Source organism: Limanda limanda, chromosome 15, assembly GCF_963576545.1.
Source record: "Limanda limanda chromosome 15, fLimLim1.1, whole genome shotgun sequence".
NCBI lineage: Eukaryota > Metazoa > Chordata > Actinopteri > Pleuronectiformes > Pleuronectidae > Limanda > Limanda limanda.
This window is the reverse complement of record NC_083650.1, coordinates 916,194-938,303: the sequence shown is the minus strand read 5'-3', so window position 1 is coordinate 938,303 and position 22,110 is coordinate 916,194. Positions and strand designations below refer to the sequence as shown.

The 22,110-nt window shown below is 38.3% G+C and overlaps 1 protein-coding gene across 1 annotated transcript in view; it reads right to left on the bottom strand.

Moving 5' to 3' along the window:
* Positions 1-22,110, bottom strand: part of piezo1 (piezo type mechanosensitive ion channel component 1 (Er blood group)) — a 79,293-nt gene that overhangs the window by 20,068 nt on the left and 37,115 nt on the right. The window contains exons 7-29 of the mRNA XM_061087090.1: positions 21,093-21,306; positions 17,543-17,714; positions 15,929-15,997; positions 15,197-15,254; positions 13,773-13,876; positions 13,536-13,615; positions 13,126-13,306; positions 12,509-12,614; positions 11,591-11,769; positions 11,226-11,374; positions 10,874-11,032; positions 9,281-9,387; positions 8,158-8,324; positions 7,281-7,457; positions 6,390-6,512; positions 6,047-6,247; positions 5,542-5,746; positions 4,584-4,685; positions 3,481-3,637; positions 2,757-3,000; positions 1,900-1,996; positions 1,076-1,241; positions 281-370 (exon numbers count right to left, since the gene is read on the bottom strand). Coding sequence (XP_060943073.1) covers positions 281-370; positions 1,076-1,241; positions 1,900-1,996; positions 2,757-3,000; positions 3,481-3,637; positions 4,584-4,685; positions 5,542-5,746; positions 6,047-6,247; positions 6,390-6,512; positions 7,281-7,457; positions 8,158-8,324; positions 9,281-9,387; positions 10,874-11,032; positions 11,226-11,374; positions 11,591-11,769; positions 12,509-12,614; positions 13,126-13,306; positions 13,536-13,615; positions 13,773-13,876; positions 15,197-15,254; positions 15,929-15,997; positions 17,543-17,714; positions 21,093-21,306 — 3,307 coding nt within the window. The remainder of the gene's footprint in view (positions 1-280; positions 371-1,075; positions 1,242-1,899; positions 1,997-2,756; positions 3,001-3,480; positions 3,638-4,583; positions 4,686-5,541; positions 5,747-6,046; positions 6,248-6,389; positions 6,513-7,280; positions 7,458-8,157; positions 8,325-9,280; positions 9,388-10,873; positions 11,033-11,225; positions 11,375-11,590; positions 11,770-12,508; positions 12,615-13,125; positions 13,307-13,535; positions 13,616-13,772; positions 13,877-15,196; positions 15,255-15,928; positions 15,998-17,542; positions 17,715-21,092; positions 21,307-22,110) is intronic.

Genomic DNA, 22,110 nt, shown 5'->3' with positions numbered 1-22,110 from the left:
TCAGGGAATTGGTGGTTGGTCCGATGCTCTGATCTGGACAGAGTAAAGGACTGACTAATAGACCAATGATATCCCGGAACTATGCTGCTAGTACGTCTAAACACTTTACCTTGCTATAATCCAGTGGTGAGGGCAACACAAGTTACAACAATACATTTTTAAGAATGTCATCATCGTGCTTTTCCTTTTTCCACTTTTTCTGTGATAAACAATTCTAACACTTACAAGACCAAAATCTATCACCTGTACTTACTGTACTTACTGTACTATGAATACTTACGATCCCTTGAGCTGTGACAGAGACTTCTTCTCAGCTTGTTGGTGGAACTTAATGTTCTTTACAATACTGGCTTTGAAGAGCTCAAACCCCCTGAAAGGAAAATATAGTTGTCACTGCATTATTCAGCAAGAAAATGGGGGGACAGCAGCCTCAATACTTTAATTTGAATTAACTAATTAAGTGTGTCAAATTAACTATCAGCATCAGTACTTTTGAGATCTTCTGCAAACCAACAACTGTTCTTGAAAATATTAAGAATGAAAATTGGAATGTTTACATTTTCATGTTCACCTAATCTAACAAGGGCTAATAACCAGGTGTTTTTGGTATGAGATTGTTTAAATTAAAAGTAACTTGGACAGAGAATGAAGTGATCTGGAGTAGGTTCAATGTGGTAATTTGCAAATTATGCAAATCCTAAAAAGCAAGTGGCTTCAACAGTGGTGAATTTACTATTTATGTTTTATTAAACGGTGTACATAAGGAATATACAAGGTTTCAACACATAATTATGGTGATATTTAATTGAATCTCTCATTCAATCTACATTTAATTCAATGTTATTAAAAAATGACACTTTCCACAGGATATGTATTAGAGGCATTGTATTGCTGTGCTCTAAAATATGATAATTGGTGTTATCAGACAGAAAGACCCCATGTCAACTCAGATTTTATCAGTTGAATCACTGTACTTTTTAGCCGCATCTTGTACACAGGAATGCACTTGCAACAGCATGGAAGGCTGAACACGTCACAAATAGACTCCTTTTCTCATTGGAACAGTGTGTATTACCTTGAGGCCTGTTTGGCAGAAGCCTTCAGGTCTGCAGTCACATGCAGGAAGTAGAAACTGAGGAAGACTCGTCTCTGCAGCAACAGGCAGAGTAAACAGATACTGTCCCAGATGATTCCAGCCTCCTCTACTGGAAGACTACAGGATTTATCACTCACTGTCTTTGCTGCAATGATACATACTCAGATTCAGTTTCTCAGAGACCATATTGCAAAATACATATGCCTGCCACTGCTTGTGTCAGGTGTGACTTTCAAATAAAAAAACATCTTGAAAGCAGAATATTTATAATCATTTCAAAGACATGGCCATTGGCACATGAACATGTTCAAACTTGTATTGCAACAGTAGAACATGTTAGTGTTTGGCGTCTAGGCTCTGACTTAATCACTGCCTCCCATATGATCACATAGATATGATGGGAGGGATGAGCAAATACTTGTCACCCCCCATGTCGGAGCCTACAGGTGGACGCTGGGGTGATGGAGGGGCTGAAGGAGCATCTGGGCAAGCAAAGGGAGTGATGGGAAATTCTCTCCGCTTAAATAGACCGCCTTAGGGTGTGTATTATAGATGATTGTGGAGAGTGAGGTATGTCACATGATGTATGTCATATGATTGGACCCGCGCAGCTCGAGTTGGCTGCCTGAACTAACTCACAGCTGTCGCTCCATATAAAAAAGTATCTAATATTGAAAGATTTTCTTTTTAAATGTCTTTCTTTTACATATTATATATCTATTACTATCCATATATATCCACTATGTATCCATACATATAGACTATATACACAGTGTTATAATCAACATTATTAACCAACTTACGGTCATAATATCCTTTAACTGTGCAAACGAGGCTGAAGAGCTGAATAACCCAACAGAAGCCCTGTTGCATCTCAAATACAAATACACAAGCCAGGATCTGAAACACAAACACAAATGGGAATACACAATTCAATTCAACAGATCTACATTTTATTTTATTCTATTTAATTTACTGTGCACATAGTGTGTCAATCTTTTCTGAAAAAATATGGATGTATTTTGCAGAGGTAACTTTCCTATTAACTTCATACACAATGTAAATCCATTGGCGACCTGGTTATTAACCCCTAATCTTAATTTTTTAAGGATTACTATGGTTTATTACATGTCTGATTTGAAGAATTTTTGCCAATATTCACATCGTTAAGGCTGGTTTATCCCTTTATATCCTAATTATTCATATTTAACTTATACCTGAGGCGTATGTGTGAGTTTTCTTTGGTGTTTTGTGATGTTTGTGTGTCCCAGAGACACTTTTTATAGAGATTGTCAAAACATACAGCCCAAGGTCTTCTCTCTGAAGTGTTGCATCATGTAACATTATTTTTCATGATCACATAATAACCAGGTCAAGCATTGCTCTGCAGCAAATTTACTGAGAGTGTATCCATTATCACTACAACCTCTGATCTCTATTCCCTATCACCCATGAACCGAATTGAGCCAACACAGTCAAAGCACCAAACATACATCACCACATGTTCATGCACTTATGGCAACAAAAAAAAGAATACATCACTTCCCAGTTGCTGTAGTTTGGAATTTGTTTTGTGACTCATTTTTCTAAAAACCAAGATAAAAAGTCAGAGGGACCTGCTCATAAAGTTGCAAACCAACACGATGAGCTGTATACTTACTGATAACATATTTTTAGATATAATGACTGCCACGTTATAGATGATGAGACAGTCCCACAAGGCAAGGCGGGTCCTGGAGGTCTTGACCAGGAGCCGTGTTCCAAACAACAGAAAAAAGAAGCAGGCAAGCAGGTAGCCTAGTCCAAACACAGAAATCCTGGTAGCTCCAGTGATGAATACCACTGACAGCACAAACCAGAAGAGGTAACGAAACACCAGAACTTTAGTCATGTCCAGGTAACTCCTGAAAGAGGACCGGGAAAAAAGAAAGACTGTGTTCAAACACACTTTGATTGACAAAGGAGTCCAGGTTGAATGTCTTCTTTCTCAACATTCAAATAATCATTTAGCTACAGTGTCCATGATGGGCTCTAATTCATCGCATTGTCTAGTTGTCTAAACCACCTGGTTAATATTGGTCTAGTTTTTGTTTATTCCAAAATATCTGTATCTCTCTCTCTCTCTGTTCTCTCTCCTCTCTCTCTCCTCCCCCTCCCCTATCTCTCCCTCTCTTCTCTCCCCTCTTTTCCACCAATCTCTCCTCTCCCCATTTTTTCCTGCTCACCCCAACCGGTCGAGACCGGTCGAGGTCATTGTGGGAACTGTTTGGTTTCTCTATACATTTTAAGGTCTTGACCTTCTAAAGTGCCTTGAGATAATGTATGTATATTATGATTTAGGGCTATTCAAATAAAATTAAAATTGAATGGAATGCTGTGTTTACCTGCAGTTAATGAAGTTGGGTGCAGGATTAAACAGTCGACCATCCATCGGATCAGGATTATCTGTGTTCTCTCCTGCCAGAACCATCCACTCCTCAGTGTTCTCACACTCAAACACCTTCCACTGCTGGGAAGCACATATCAGCAGCACAAAGTCCGCTGTGGACACACACATTACAACACCACATCATCATCATCATCATCATCATCATCATCATCATCATCATCATCATCATCATCATCATCATCATCATCATCATCATCATCATCATCATCATCATCATCATCATCATCATCATCATCATCATCATCATCATCATCATCATCATCATCATCATCATCGTCATCATCATCATCGGCTGCACCAACTTTGATACTTGATGGACAGTGAGGGTGAGACTGGAAACAGGATGAGAGACTAGGGGAGAAACACATTATGGTTTATGTTATGTATTGGATGGATGCAGACCCTACGTCATAGCTTACGCTGTTGTGAGCATTTATGTGCACTGTGTTTGTGGCTGTGATGCTCTGAAACTACACCAGCGAAACTAGCATGTAGGCGGTGGAGCTTCTAGGCCACTGTGTGCGTACTTCAAACAATGGTGAAACTGAGTGGTATAATGTTGGAGTTGAACTGATGAATATTGGTTACTTTCACGGAAATTACTGGAACACAGAAAAGAGGGAAGACATTCAAAGAGACGATGTGTAAAACCACAAATTTCATTGATGCAGAAGGACGGTCAGTTTTGTCCTCTTGTCCAGACATTGAGAGACATGGACCAGACATGCTACCATGTGGACCAATCACATTTGTTTAAGTGTGCTTTGCATGGATGAAAGTGCACTTCAGGCTACTGTTTAGGCTATGTTATAGAGTAGCAGCATTGCCAAATCTTCTCCATACCTACTTCTCCATACCTACTGAATTGGTTCAATGCAGAATTATGCAAAATAATTATGTGATAAGTTCATATGACACTAAAAAAGTACAGAAAGTCGAGGAGGAGAGCATTTCTCCATCTACAACTATGTAAGTGTTGAATAAGTGAATGAATTAATAAATGGTTTGTTAAACAGGTACACAAGCAGAAAAACCGACCTATAAGGTTTTTGGAGTTAGGCACAGTGTAGAAGTCAGGCAGATGCATCCATTTAATGAGAGCTGAGTTTATCAACACTCGAGTGTTCCGCCATGGGTAATCTGCAGGACAACATACAAACAGAATTACAGATAGGAAGAAGGTAGAATGGAAGTGTGCATAGAATGGACCAGAACACAATGAGGTTAAGTCTTTCTATTATGCTGTGCCTATAAATGGGATGGACAAGATGTTTTAATAGTATGCAGTCTGGGGGCAGGGTAGGGTCGGGGGCGTAGAAAGCTTTACACTGCAGTTGTATAACTCCACGAACCAGTACTATTTCAGTCTACATTAAATTTTTTTCCAGAGTCATATAAAGTCACTGTCACATTTGATCTTTGACCACTGATAGCTAATCAATTCATCTTTGGGTCCATGTAACAAATGGTTAAAATTTGAACACATTCCCTAAAGGCAGACTTGAGACCGCCCAAATCGAATCACTTCATTCATTAGTCTAAGAAAACATTTTTGCCAAATGTACTAAAATTCCCTATGGATGTTCCTGATACATCCTGTCCAGAAGAACATGAGGTCGCTGTGACCATGAAGATTAACCTTTGACAACCGAAATTTAATCAGTTTATCTTTGAATTGAACTGAACATTTGTACCAAATTTCCAGGCATTCTTGAGATATCGTGTTCACAATGGGACAAACAGACAACCTGAAAACATAATACCTCCGGCCACTGGCTTTCGCCGGTGCAGAGGCATAAAAAAATCCCTATATAATATTTCAGAAAGCTAGACGAAAGACAATATCTCCAAGAAAATACATCGAGAAACAAAAGCTTGGGGCTCAGAGATTTACCCACAAATGATACAAGACTTTCTCCAAAAGACGAAAAGAAGACTAAACTTGTCTCTATTAGATTGTAATGATAAACTGTATAATTTACTTCACACTACTCACCAATACAGAGAGCAGGCGGTATGCCCACACACAGCAGATACTGGTAGATCATGAAGATGGACAGAAAGAGACAATATCTGGGCCAAATCCTTGCAATAGCTGCACGCCGGCGCTTCACCAAGATGGCTACCAACCAACAGCCATGGATTATCACCAGGAAGTTCATCCGCTGGCCAATCACATTCACCGTCATCAGGAAACAAATCTTTTAAAAAGAGGTAATGTTTTCGAAACTTAAATTACGAGAACAGGAAACAGGAATCAGGAACAATTGTTCTTAAACTTGATAATCTTTTTTTTCAATCCATTGATGCTCTGAAACAGTCTACCAGAGAAACCTCTGAGCATTTCTTCTTTGTTTGAATAACACCTGAAAAAGTCTTGCAATAGACAATTATTTTTGATTCAGATATCTTATTAAGTTTTCTTCAATGAAGACTTTTTATTATTACTCTCTGCTCTTAAAAGCCCCATTCAGTACAGTAAATATTTTTTTCCGAGATACCTCTAATCCAAACTTGTAGAAGGTGTAGTTGAGTAGGTATTTGAGGCAGGATATGAGGCCTTGGTCTACAGTGTCCCTGGTGGCAGCAGGGAACAGAGCGGGAATGGTTGGGGGGGATCGTTGGAGCTGACGGTAGTGGTGATACTGGTGACGATACACTGTTGCCTCAAACACCAACAACATCAGCACAATTAAATGGTTCTAAAAATAAAAACATTGAAAAGACCATTAAGTGGACTCAACATATGGAAAAAAAACTGAAGATGTAACATAATTTAACAGTAAAATGTCTCTCAAGAAACAGTGGAGAGCAGGGAGATAACTCCAAACATATTGAATATACCTTGCTGTATCCCAGCACAGTGGCATCTTTCCTGATTCCAAACCAGTTGGCTGGATCCACTGGATACTTGTACAGAGAGGAGTTCATCATCTCCTCTCTCAGTTTGGTTTCATTTATTAAAGGCTGATGGAAAAGAGGAAACAAACAAATTCACAAGTGACAAATAAACTCTATCATTCCAGCTCACAGTAGAGCACATTATTATTTAGTGAGGTCAAATTACTCTAAAACACGACCCACTGACCCAGCCCTTGGGGAGAGAACACAAGACAAATAGGGAACAAGCAGTCACTAGCAGTGACTGTAACATGGGCTAATTTTATATGTAGTTCAGAGTGTAAAGACTTTCCTGCTCAAACTAATAGACACACTGCATTATGGCAATTCCTAGTGCTCAGGTCAGATCAAAATATTTCCTGATTGCATCTACACATGTGATTTAATGTGGTCAAACACTTTTGGATTGCAAATCCTTTGTATTTATTTGGTACTTTTCTAGACTTGATGACCACTCAAAGCACTTGACAGTATTCACCATTCACACACATTCATACAGTGCATCTATGTGCAGCACTTTGTCTTTATGAGAAGGGTCAATTTCGGGGTTCAGTATCTTGCCTTAGGACACTTGGGCCTGCGGAAGACAGGGACTGAACTACCAACCTTCTGGTTAGAGGACAACCGCTCTACCCCATTTTGACTTTGTGTTAAATATGTCATATGTTAAAATTCGAGTGTTGAATTGGTTTTATTCAAACAGTTGTGGAGAATATGTTGAATAACAATGCTTTTTAAAATTGCAGTTAACCTAAAAAAAAAATATGTATCAAGAAAATTCTAAATGAACTGGAATGTAACGTAACATCATGGCTGTGTTCACGTGTGTCTTACCATGCTACAGTTACTGGAGTACTCAACAGGGTTGACAACGCTGAGCTGGTACAGCATCTTACACACTATGATGACACAAACCCAGACCGTAGACAGACAGGACGCCATGGGCCTGAAGCGGCCGTAGGGCATTGCTAGAGACCACAACACCACCAGAACCAGGTTCATCACAGATGGCTGTGGACAAACAAGAACAAGAGGACAACATATTTGAGAGCTTTATGTCAGGTATCATGCACTTTGATTAGCAACGGAAACATTAAACCTGTCACTGTTTCACACTACCAATAACATCTCCACTTTTTCAAAACCCTCTCACCATATCAGTAAACTATGTGATCTAAACTGTGTGTACTTTCTAATTTCTTTGATATAAAAGGCATTCAATCATAACCTCATTAAGATCCCTTTGACATTGTTCACTTGAAATATGTTTGAGATCAAGCAGGTTATTCAGATTTTAGCCGAAAGTACCAGCCAGATGCAGATGGCAGAATGGATAGGTCAGGCCAACAAGAGACTTCTGATACTGACATATACAGTATATATGCAAATTACTAACTTGTAATGCATTTTGAGTAATTGTATTTTATTGCAAAAGTAAAGTACAGGTAAGCAAATTATTTTCCAACGCTGCTTGTTTATACTTTGTTTTATTATGTAAATAAATATTAACAGCATCTCGATGACTTCTGGGTGGAATATGAAGTGTTTGTGGTTGAAGTGGATTTTTCGAATTTCAAGACAGTCAACATGGTACTGAGACAACCATATAGCAGTCAATCATGCAATTGTGGCATGATTGACTGCAGTGTGTTATTCATTATTTGCCTCATTCTTTGTGCACTAACTCAACAGCCACTCCAACTGCATTTACCTCTTCGAGTGCCACCCACACAGAGAAGAAGGCCACCGTCTTGAGGATGTGAAGTTCCAGAAGCCTCCAGACAAACACTTGAACTTTGGTCAGAGTGTCTGAGAATCTTCTGGACAAAACCAGTAACCTGTCCATTACCAGACCCCACTTACTTGGCATCAACTCCTCTTAAGAAGGGAAGAGAGAAGATAGATGAAGAGAGACAGTGAGAAGATGAGGGGTACACAGAAAGGAGTGAACAACATATATAATCAGCTGAGAACAGTCCTTTCTGCAAATGTTTGTGATTTCAAATTTAGTCACATTCACATTCTCATGTAAGCTTCACCTCTCCCTCAAAAAACCGTCACTATTCTTAGCTAGCTGTGTTACTGTCTTTAAGTTATGGTTAATGTCATCTCATGACCATGAAATAATAACATAACTATATAAAGGTTAACTGTTTCAATCGCCACCTAATGTCTGGCTGTGGAAAAGGTCATAAACCTTACCTCCTCCATGTTAGTGGATTGGGCATAGAACTAAAAAGTCCAAATAAAAGTTTCTCTTAATAGCCATTTTATGTTGTTCTTATCACATTCATTCAAGTGATTTTTCCGATTATTTCGTAATTTTGTTTATTTATAAGTTATTTCAAGCTAAAATGTATGACTGAGAGCTGTAACCGACGTGCGATTTTTCGCAGCTCCATCCCCTGACGGCTTACGTATTGATTCCAATGTCAAAAACGTCAGCGCAAAATGGCAACGTTTGTATCTTGGATATTTCTGCCTCATTAGGTTCATGACCTCATAAACCAGTGAGAGGGAATAATAATAAGAGATATTAGGGGAACTCCAATGATGCACTGAGTACTTCTCTCTTCCTTTTATCTGTCTTTCATGTATTTACAGTATATCACACTATTACTTTCAAGTATCTCTGACTCTAGAGCTGAAAAGTCCACATCTGAAACGACTGCTTTCATAATTGTCATCAGTCATCATTATTAGACTACTACTGCTAACTATTATTATCACATCCTTATTCGTATTCTTATTATTCTTGTTATAGAAATAGTTTCTTATCAGAAGTTTAAATTCAACTGTGAAAATGTTTTTTAAAATTTTAACATAAACTTTACCTTCATCTTCAGATTCCTCATCCATGGTATTCAACAGGTCTTCCTCTTCAAAGTCCCCCCCCACATTCCCAGACCCAGTCGGCTCGGTCCTTTCACTGTTCTTCTTTCTGGAGGCAGATTGTGTCATTAGTAGAAGGGACAGAATATAATTGCTTGTTAACACTGTAAAACAGCCCAACAGAAAGCAGAGGGGTGGGTTTACATATTCACTTGTGTTTGTAAGCAGGGATATGATGCTGTAGTACTGTATTTTTAATCAGAATGGATCATGCTTTTAACTTCAGTGGTACTTCATTAATTATAGGAGACATCTTTAAAGTTAAACTAATTTAAAATTACAAAAACTAAAAAATTTCATTTAGAGAAATCTGTACAAAAATTCTAATATTTGAAAAAATTCAAACATCCAGTTAAGAGGGTGGAACTTAATTTATGAACTCTGTCTGCCAAATGAATTTCTCAATGATAAGGTAATAACCTATCGGATAAGAAGTAAACTGAGCAGCATAGTCTTCACTTTAGTCACTGTAAACCATTATTATAGTTCCTCTTAGGGTTGCAAAGGGGCGGAAAGTTTCCGGTAAATTTCCGGAAACTTTCCACGGGAATATTAAGCTCGGGAATTTTGGGAATTTTGAAAAAAACAAAACTATGCAAATTAAAGGCTGAGCAATAAAAACATCATTCAAAACTCTATTTTGTATGTATGGAATGCATCACACGCTGCACGTTGAGTTTCAACCCTCCACTGTGCATTCTTCCATCACATGCACAGATAACTCCCAGCATGCTTCACTCTACAGCAGGGCTATTGAGGCCTGCTGTAGTGTGCAGGACTAGTCAGGTAAGTTTCCATGATATTACTGGGGAAAATATATTAGCATGCTGATTGAGGATTGTTCATCTGTTCATCTAGCCTATTTCCATTCATTTATCCATCAATTGTAAAATATGTTTACAGATGATTCCAATTGTTTGGCTAACTATTTATATCTCTGGCATTGCATTAGTGTTTTTTACAAACTTTTTTCTCATCTTATTCTACAGAACAATGCCACGTGCACTCTCTCATGTGTGGAGACATTTCACCCCATCCAATGTAGAAGGAAAGGCTGTGTACATTTGCAAATACTGTGCAAAGACCTATGTTAAGAATGACACAAAGATGCTGAAGCATATAGTCAAGTGCCCAGAGTTTCCTCAGGGTTCAAATCAGCCTATGACACAACAAAATGTTTGTATTTATGTCTGTATATGACAAGGTAAATACAGTTAGTATAAATTACCCACAACATTTCCAGTTTATTCCCGTTAATTCCCGTTAATTCCCATGGAAAGTTTCCAACTTTGAAAATTCCCGGAATTTTGCAACCCTAGTTCCTCTGCACTCTTCCTGATCTACTGTAACAATCCAACTGTCCATTCAGTATTTATCTGAAGATGTGAGCCCGGTCCCTAAACCCTCCGCTTCCTCAAAGATTCAGTTTCACTAAAATGTATCACATTACAGAAGACGTTCATACAAATCACTGTAACTTTAAACAACACATTTCTTCAGTGATATGAGCAGTGGGAGTGTACAGGCTGTGTTACTTGTGTATTGGTTTAACATGCTCCAGGTTAGTGATTCTCATGAAGGGTTTGTGGAAGTAGTGCAGCTGCAGAATACAGGCCAGCAGGAAGAAGCCAGGGATCAGAATACTGCTGAAGAGCTCAGACAGAGCAAATGTCTCCAGACCAATGGCTGCCAGCCTGAGGATGACAAGGATTTATGTAAATTATTCATAAATAAAAACATTGTATTACTCCATGGTAAATCTGGACCCAGGTAATGAAACAGGGTTCACAATGATCCTGCTAAAGACATAGGTAAATAGGGGTTTGAATATTATATATACAAAAAAGAAAAGCATCAGCAGGGTTGAGGAAGACACTATTAACATACTGTTCTTCTGTGAAGCCAGTGAAGCTTCTCCAGTATCGAGGGAAGTCTTCAAACTGGTAAGTGTAGATGGAGATCAGCACAAGCATGGTGTAGGCCACAACAAGCCACCAGAAGAGCTTCAGCAGACGCCTCCACAGAGAATAGTACACCTAGGAAACATGAAATGTGAAAAATGAATTTACTCAATAGAAATATCTTTTTAACTGACTTTTAATTTAAAATATATATGTTGAAATAGCCGAAAACAATTGAGAATGTAGTGTATCATATCAAAGTTATATAAGCGTATCTGATGACCTGTTGAACCTTTTTTTATCATAAAGGCTGACAACACCGAACACAATGACCTGTAGGCCTGCGCCTACCTGATAGAGAGAGAGGAAGAGCAGGAGCAGCAGCATGTAGATGATCTTGTATCCAACAAGTTTTCCAGCAAAGGAGACCGTGATGAACATCCCTCCACACACATAGATCCAGTATTTGGCAAAACAGCTCATTAGCATGGCTCCCAGAACCTTCAGCACTGATTCGTTACCAGGCCCCACTGATGGCAAGGATATAAAGTTAGAGAGGAAGGAGAAAAGGAGCCACCATGAAGAAGGCCTGTAAAACATGTGCCATCCTCTACAAAACAGTATCCAAAACACAAGTCTGTGTTTGTGCCAAATGAACCCAATAGAGGCAGTAGAAAAACATCTGCTTGTTTAAAAAGTGGAGGGTTCATCATCTTTGAGGATGTTTGGTTTCATAGACAATAACAATTAATATTTATGGCAGGACATTGTGTGATGAGGCTAATGTTCATCCCATCCACATATTTCTATGTATTTTTATGTAGAAACTGTTGTCTCTAGATTATCCAATGCAATGTGTGTGTGTGTGTGTGTGTGTGTGTGTGTGTGTGTGTTTGGAGTGAGCGCATGTCAATCTATACTTAAATTCAATACCATCATTGTGAGGGTTAAGATTGGTTTTAGGTTACAGTTAGAATTAGGTGTAGTTTAGAGTTAGGCATTTAGTTGTGATAGTTAAGGCTAGGGTAGGGCTAGGGAATGGATTATGTCAATGAGTGTCCTCAAAACTATAAAGAGACATGGATGTGTGTGTGTGTGTGTGTATGTGTGTGTGTGTGTGTGTGTGTGTGTGTGTGTGTGTGTGTGTTTGTGTGAGTGTGTGTGTGTGTGTGTGTGTTAGTGTGTGTGTGTGTGTGTGTGTGTGTGTGTGTGTGTGTGTGTGTGTGTGTGTGTGTGTGTGTGTGTGTGTGTGTGTTAGAGATGTCGGACCTCCTGAAGTGACTTCCTGAAGTGGTGTGGCCATTTTCCTCTTCCTGCTGAAGTTTTCCTTCACTGACTGACGCACCAAGAGCCAGAAAGTTAGACAGAACAGAAGCTGGAGAGAGAGAGAGAGATAGAGAGAAAGAGAGAGAGAGAGAGAGAGAGAGAGAGAGAGAGAGAGAGAGAGAGAGAGAGAGAGAGAGAGAGAGAGAGAGAGAGAGAGAGAGAGAGAGAGAGAAATAAAACATGGTGGGCAAGAATGTACAACGCTGAGTTTTTGAAAAGCAGCTTCTAACCAACAATATCTACCCCTCTACTTCGCTGTCAAATCAACAGAACTAGTTCATTGAACATATTGAAAATAACCATAAGGGGGTAGAAAGTATTGGATTGACTGACTTGGTTATAACTGCCCCAACCACCCTCAATCCTCTTTAGTGCAGTTTGGAGAGACAAGCCCTAATAGATCTGTTTTTTATCAATCAACTGTATATATGACCCCCAGCTTCCAATAGCATCTTTCCAAAGCCAGAAGTCATGAAGTGATAAATATCATACAGAGAATAAAAGGACACAGGCTTAATTTCATCATCATAAAATCACCAGTATCTGTACTCTTAAGTTACCATGGCTCCCAGTCTTAGACAGGGATACTGGGCTCTGTCCAGTCCAAGCTGTCTGAGGCTCATGGATCCCACAGTGGTGGGTAGCTCAGGCTGAAGCTCCATTGCCCAGACGTACTGCAGACAGCACAAAGCCAGACCATAGAGCAGGATGAATGGAGAGCACAGAGTGGCTGCATGTCGCCTGCAAAGAGAAACAGCTACTTGAATAACAGCTCTAAACGTTAACATAACACTTAAGTTGAGGTTCAGTAGTAGCGGAGCCTGTGAAATCTACACAACTTTAGAATGTAAGATATGCATTTTTTTAGTTAAAAAACTATAGAAATGAAGCCCAGTCATCTGTAGGGATGAATAAAGCAGAGCAGCACATTCTTGATCTGTTCTGTCTCAGCTACAAGTGTGAACCGAACCTGGCACGCAGGATCCAGATGAGACAAGCCCAGAGCAGCAACACGAAGGTCAGCCAGCTGTGGTACGTGATGCTCCACACCTGAACACAGTGAGATTCTTATTGCAATAGCGTTTTGATATGCTTTTACTAGAGGCTTTCTAACTCACTCATATACTCATATATGTCATTCATATATGTTGACATACAGTATATCTTATTCTATTTGTACAAAATTGTACTTTATTACAATAGTTACCATCATGGCTATGAGAGCACAGACGTAGCTCTGCTGCATCACCACCTTTCCCATCAGGAAAAAGGGACTTTCACTCTGTTGGCAACTGGGGGCATCACTAACACCTGCCAGAAATAACGCACAACATCTCAGTATGCAGAGCAAAACACTGAATAATAACAAACCAGAAGTAATAATGTTATTATAACAACATTACTTATGTTGTAATAATAAAGAAAACAATAATTTTCTTTACTATTACAACATTGTGTTTATAGTATTAGCTCTATCAGTTTTGTTTAATGACTGAGATTTGCAACATGACATCACAACAAAGTCAGATGGAACAAAAACACAAGGGTCAGACAGGATGTGCAGAGATCAGCAGTTAAACCACATCATCCACAGGTCCCACTTAAAGTTAGAACAGGAAAACTGTGACAAAGTACACTAAACACTCATTACCTGCTATGAAAAAGTAAGTCTAACCTCAAGAATCGGATACAACCTGCCTGACAGTCTTTTAACTCTTGTAATGTTACTCTGTTCCCAGATCGCACCAGTGTTACCGAAATGAAAGGCACAGCAATGATTCTCATTTAAGAGACATTTGGCAATAGTGTAAAGCAGTGTGACGCTAATAGTACTATATATAAATGATTGTTTAGTAAACCTCTGGTCACACTCTACCCTGTCAGCTGAAGCTTTGACATTTTTGTTATTGCAGTTTCCTGTTGCAGGTCATCTGTTGGAGCCAGGATCAGGATAACTGATATTATATTATATTGCATTACATCGCATATTGCAAATTGACATTGCTCTCCTGTTTTGCATTTTGCATTTCACTTTTTACTTTACATTTTATAACTTTTATCTTTTATATCTTTTTATTTCATATATTAATTTTTTTCTTATGTGTGTTGTATTTATTGTGTTTTTATGTTTTTATGTTCATTGTATGCACCAACAACCAGAACAAATTCCAAGTAGGTCTAAACCTACTTGGCAATAAATACATTCTGATTCTGATTCAGGATAATTTATGTTGTGGGGAAACAAAGCCAGGCAGAAATGATTCTGCTGGGACCTTTTTTCATAAATTAACTTTATATAACAGCATAAGAGCACACTATCCGGAGTCCTGACATTTGACATCAATTCACATGAATATTTCAAGGAATTATTACACTTTTATGAGTCATTAGGACTTTTACAAACACTTTAACCATACTTTTTTTAATTTGAATGAAAGATAAAAAAAATGATTTTCAAGCTGTTGTCCCTGGGGAATCATTCCTTGTAACAGTAGTCATTCTGACCTGTGTCCTAAAGGACTACTCTCAAATTATTTGTAATAGATCAAATCTAAATGTTTGTCTTGTTTTTAACCTACAAACTGCTTCCTTTAAATAAATGATTTCTGAGAAAAACTGTGCATTTGATACCCAGGTCTGTGTCTCTAGCCACAGCTTCTCCTCCGCTGCTTCCTGACAAGAGCATGAGCTGAAACAAAAGATCAAAGGACACACATCAAACTCTTGACTTGATTACATGATTGATTGGTATTAAGGTCCCACAGTGAGTCAAGAAAACATTCCCCACACTGTCACACCATCATACCACCTGCCTGGACTGTTGACAGAGGCAGGCACATTGTTGGCAGAATGGCTCCTGGATTCATGCTGTCAACTCTGATCTCATGACTGTTGAGGTCATTGGAGTTCACTCAACTCAATGTGATGGTTATGAAACCAATTTTAGACATCTTAAGCTTGACAGCAGAAATCCAGCTTTAACAGACCAGTAACAAGCACTTGGAATGGCCATTAAGACTAGAAAAGTGCCATATAAATATGTATATATATATATATGGAGTCCATTTTCCAAAGTTCAGGTAGTTATCCTGAAACTCACACTCTGTTGTAGTGTTAGACCATATTTTGTCAGTGGTTGCACACTGTTTCCAAAGCAGCAGTGAAAGGGTAGTAGAAAGACAAACTTTTCTATACGCTGAACAGTACACAGCTTCTGAAGAGGAAGCTTGAAAGGCTTCTCTACACTCAAGTAGGGTGACAGTGGAGAAATTAATACAAGCATATCAGCATAGAGCAAGAACAGTGAAAGTCCACATAGATTTAGCTTAGTGAGTAGCAGAGTGCAGACATTGAGATGAGTACCTGTGTGTCATCTTCATAGTTATCTTTCTGTTTATTCCATGACCTTAACTCCAGGTCCTCACCCTCAACCTGCTCAACACAAACAGAACATTGGAGAAGAAACACATAATCACCCTGACAGCTTTTATAAATGAAGCAAAATATTGCAATTGTCATGGTAACGTTTCAAATGGTTGCAAAGTCTTGATTGAGGTTTTTCTACTGGCACCTAAGCTATTAAAGGCAAAAAAATAAATGCCAGTATTTGTAATGCTGAGAGGTAAACACCTCAGCAGATGTGTCACTGTATCCCTGGAATTCAACAAACAACAGCAGCAGGGGAATGTCAGAGTGTAACATGTCTAAAGCACTTTTTCAGTAATTTAGCCGGGAGTCAGAATGAAGTTTTGTATAAACTTTGTCAGAATTAGGACCATTATGAGGTCTGACCTAAGGTGCAGAGAGGGTTATTTTCTCCAGGACACTAGTTTGGGTCCTTCATAGGTGGTGATGTCTATCCATTTGCACTTCTCTTCAAACACAATTCTGACATTTGCACACTACTGACAGGTGACAAAATACGCTTCAAACTTGATGGAAACATTTGGTAATTGGTAAAATAATGTAGGAACACAACTCAACAATATATATAACATAAGTCAAATAATTATTAGACATGCCATATTAAAACAATTATACTTTAAATACCAGCCAGATAGAATAAAAGAATATCAATTTATTCTTGTTAGCACTATTGACTTGACAGCCTTTACTAGCACAAGAGTAGGAAGATTTTGCATGTTGCATTACGAGAATTAAATTGAAATGTCGAAAAAATGTATAAAAACATTACATTTCTAAATATTTTAGGAATCTAGTCAGACTACTGTACATCAGAGGGAAAATATTGAAGGATGGAGCTGAGGAAGGCTGCCGGGTCTCAACCTCCCCTACAGTTCTGCTCTTTTTTCAGTTTGTTTTTTTTGCTTGTGTAATATTTGAGCATGGCTTAAAGGGAGCCTGTGACTCAAGCATTTAATTGCCAGCAATTGCTGAATGTAGTTGTTTTGCACAAGTCTAGAATCTTGAATCAAATTATGCATAGTGAGATTAAGTAAAATTAAGCAGAATTAACTTGACACTTTAAGAGTAAAGTCAAACTGTTTGATAATTTGTAAGGCATAAAACTGCCTCTACTAAATACCTTGAGTAGATGAAATGATGAAGTTGCTCTTTAAAATCAGTTTTAGTAGCAAGGAAATCCTTTCTCTTTTAGCAGTTATTGCACTGAAAATTGTATCTGTTCAGAAGATGAAATCATATAAGCTTGAAGAGGCAGCCACATTCGAGCCAACTGAAACAGCTGCTAATGGACTTACACAGCTTAAACAGAGGTATATTTAATCTTGCCAGTTTCACAGTATTTATTTACTAAATAGTATGCCATCTTTATTCTTAAATGCAAACAAAATCTTTCTCTGATTTGGTTTGACTTTATTCCCGACATTTCAGAACAAATGATTATGCCTGACTGTAATACACTCCTGAGAAGAAGTCAGGGTGAATCGAGGAGTCGACTTAACACTGGTCTTTAACCCAGGAGACCACTGTTGTTAAAGACGTAGTAGCACATACCTGATTCTGTGTTCCATGACATCCTGTCTTGAGAACAGTTGCTATGGTAATGTAGAGGAGAAACAGTATTCCTGGGTTGACATAAACTGGCCAGTCGTGATTGGCATGGAGGTTGAGTTCATAGGGCGAGGAGCAGTTTCCTGGTATGATGATGTCCTTCAATCCAAAGAGTCTTGACAGGAACAATATTTTAAGACAAAACAGAGAAAGAGGAGAGGGATCACTCACATGTGCCTCTCTCTGACATTTCTACGTTTTTTTCCAGTGTTAACATTTTTTTGGGGTAGTTTTCCTTACTCTTGTTGAGGGATAAGGACAGTGGATGTCGCACCTTGTTAAGCTATATGAGACTAATTGTGATTTGTGAATATGGGCTATACAAATAACACATTTATTGATTGATTACTATTTGCCACAAATGCCAAAAAATAATAATACTTATTATTTTTCCTTGCTTAAGGCCTTCATCAAAGTAAAACTAATCCAACTTTTAATTCTATTTTTTGTCTGGTAGCATGTTTCTTATGTTTACTGTATTTGTAACTTGTTCGTCCAATAAGCACATTTGAAAAAAAAAAACTAATCCAACTGAGAACTTTGAAAGTAAGAAAATAATAGACGATCAAAGAAATACAGTGATAAGAAACCACAGAGTCTAAGTCCAGGTCTGAAAAGACCTGTGGTCAGCACTGTAACAAGATAGTGAAACATTTGCCAGAATGCATTTGGCAGCAATATATGAGAAGTACCTCTATAAATAGTTTGGATAAAGAACTGAGACAGTATTAAGCTCAAATACAGTATGTGCAGGTCCAATAAGGTGAGGGACAAGTTCACAGTTGTTAAAGGACAGATAATTGAGATTATAACTGTGGCTCAGATAGAGGGGGTCATCCACTCAGCACAAGGTTGGTTACAGAATGTAAATAAAATTCATTACACAATCAGGCCATTTTATTTGATAGTGGCAAGCACAGAAAGGCAAATTTTGAATTATTAAAAACATAGATATAAAAACTACTATGAAATTCTCAGAAGCCACTCATCCAATAATTTTCAAATTTGATGCATTTCTTAAGGACAGTCCAGGGTCGACTTGAATTTATCATTTGGGTGCATGGTTGTCAAGAACAAAACCCTAATTTTAACCCCCAATTATAGTTAAACTTCACTCACTGTGATGTCCATGACTATGTCAAATCAGTAAAAAACCCACATTTTGCCATCACTGATGTCTGTAATTAATCTTTCTCCTAACCTGCCCAACCTCCACCCCAGGCTACAACCACGAACTCCAAACCTCAACCTTTGCTCTGTTTCAATTAATTTGCTTTAAGTCATTTGATTGAAACTAGTGCAGTGCCTGTTCTAAACATTCCTTTTAAGAATGGTTCTTCTTTCTCCAGAACTACTTATGGTGCAGAGTTTTTAGAAAACTTTGTGTTCTTCCTACCTGGTTTATCTGCAATGAAGATTTTAAGTCAGTATTTTTTCCTAAAATTAAACTGTGAATTTGCTTTATTAATGTTCATGTGATTTCTATAGAAGTTTGAATAATTTGATTTATTCAAATGATACCATCTTCAGACCAAAGTTCACAACTTTTCAAAATAAAAGCTCTGTAATTCTGCTCAGTATAAAATATTACAGCAACAAAACAAACGTGGTCCTTTCACTTTGTAGACAAATTGCAAAGATTCTATGATTCTATGTTGTTGCCATGATGGAGATCAGCACCTGCGACAAGCATGAATATTTGTGGAAGTCCGATATGGTGAAATAAAAATAATTAAATTATCAAAATGATCTGGCATGATCTTTTGACCTGCAGTTTGATCCAGTTACTACCCTTTGCTGTTTATCTGAGGACATGGAAGACACTGCCCCGCACCCACTGACTTCTAGAGAGCAATGATTTCCTGTTTATTCCATTTGTATTATTGAATGAATTGCATATCCAAATCACACCAAATTAGGCACTTCCCTAGGTCATTAAGAAGACATATGCCAAGTGTGAAGCCAATAACATGAACAGTTCTCCAGATAATGTGTCCCACATACAGACATACAGACACAGACAGACTTTTGTCAAATTAGTAGAAGGATTGATACAATATCAGTTTCGGAAGATATCTCGCCCTTGTTCCTGAGGCTTGAATGCACTTAATCTAAGTCGCTGTGGACAGAGGTGTCATATCATTATTGCTGTTTCTACAGTGGCTTCAGATAAATACTGATGATGAGCTATTTTTTGTAGGTCAATTCTGTGAATATTGATAAGAAAGGTGTGTCATTCTCAGTACAGAAATTAAAACAAGAACCTTCTTAGGGATAGGTCGGAGTTCCCAGCTGGTAAAGTTATACTGACACAAGCACCTGGCAAGAATGCTAGAGATGATTGATGAGAGAGAAACGGAGACGAGGAGAGATCACGTCATGGTAGAAATCTGCTCTAGTCTTTCATCTTTCTACAGTTTAACTGGTTAAGTTTAGCTGAGGTGATGAGCCCCGTCATTCCAAACATTCCAGCCCTGAAATCCCACTCACATTGCTCTCTTCTAACTCACATGTTTGCACCTTTCTGATTTCTTCTGTTTCTAAACTCACACAATCTATCAGTCCACTTCTTCCACAAATTGCACTCCACATTATTACTAGATACTGAAGTTTTCCTGAGAAGGAGGAACATGAGCTTCTACTCCTGTGCTGGACAAATATCATCCAATTTCTATTATTATGCTCCTCAAGGCAGATGGACTGGAGAGAAGTTTTTAATCTGTGGAATGCAGTGTTGGAGCATAAGAATCTAGGCCTTGTGTATATGCAGCCTTTGAATACACATTTCATCTTGGGAGCTAAGTGATAGATGATGATAGAAGTCACAAACTCTAGTTTCAGTTAAACAGGCAAGAAAAATATATTGAAATATTTCAGCATTGTTACGACATTCGTGATTTTGGCAACTATAATTTGACAAAATGATTCAAAGGTGTGTTAAACATGACTGTTGATCCATTTAAGCTACAAACCTTTGGATCATTTGTAATATGTTCACTAGGTAATCCAGTCATAATTTACCTGACAGTAAAAGAAATCAAAATCAATACAAAATACATTTGAATATTTTACCAAGACTAAATGATGTCTTATATTTAACAATATAACTTTGGAATGCAAATCATGTAGGAGAGGAGAATTTTGTTTTAACATGAACTAAATAATGACAGAGCTGTAGGGTAGGCAGCTGTTACAAGCCAATTAAATGTTCTATTCACATTACTTTGTAATTATACTCTCCTTCAGCAGTAACATCACCATTCCAATATTTAACACAGACACACAAAGAGTGAGAGTGTACTTGTGATCATCATCTGTAGTTTTGTGTACTGCCAACGGTATCAATGAATGTGATTAGCATTTTAGTGTTCAGAAAAGAGGGTTGTCTCACCTTTTTAGATTTTATTGACGTTTTGTCAAATTATATTAATCAGATGTTTTAGTGTATTTGCACACACGCGCGCACATACACATACACACACACACACCTTACCTGGCCCACAGACTGTGTGGGGGGAAGAGGGCCTGGGCCAGCAGACTCTGGTACAAGTACAGACAAACCATGTGACCAGCAGTGAAGAAGCCCACCATCACACACAGTGCATTGAAACCCAGGTGACTGATGGGAAGATGGTAAGCCCACCACGTGCACACACCAATAAACAGCAGGAAGTAGACGGCTGAGAAGGCAGAGGGCAGTGTGATGCCTGGAAGGAAAAGGAAGGAGAGGTAAGACACACATTCAGTTTAAACAGAGACACGCTCTATAAACAACTGGCAAAAACCTGAGTAATCCCTGTTTTCCCTTCATACAACCTTATGAGTGCTATACATGTTAGCACATTTACATCATTTCAAGAATTCAAGGGGTTTTATCCCCTTGTCCCATCCAAATTCAGGGACAGATATCAAATCCAAATTAATGCATCCAGAAGAGCCATACTCTGTTTTGAGGCGTGTTTAGCCGAGTGGAGCAGTTGGGAAATATGTCTTCTACCACATCCAAATCTTACATGCATACTTAATCAACATGTAGGGAGTGAAAATCAGTTTTCACTGACAATAGTGTGACAACAGTGCTTTGAGAGAAAGTGGGAACAGCAGAGTGGTGAGAATGACATAATTGTTGTGCCGATTATAAGAGTACCACCTATTTATATATGCCTCTTTTTAAGAGATGTAAAATCACTACATCTGATGAGCTTTGTGGTTTGTGTGTGGACATAAAAAAAAACATTACACTTGATCTTAAACTGTCATAAAACCTACATCACTAACACAGATTATGTCATGATTCTAGTACAGTTCTACTGGAATTGATGCTGCCACATGCCTGAATTCAAAATATGACATCCGAAAACAGCATGTGAAATGGCTGTGAGAGCTGCTTAATTAATGGAAGTTAAACACACACCACCTTCAGTTTGAGAGCACAGACAACACGGCCACTCTGTCTAAATGGCCACAGAGGGATGACAGATTCTCTGGATGTTGATCTGCAAATATTCCTC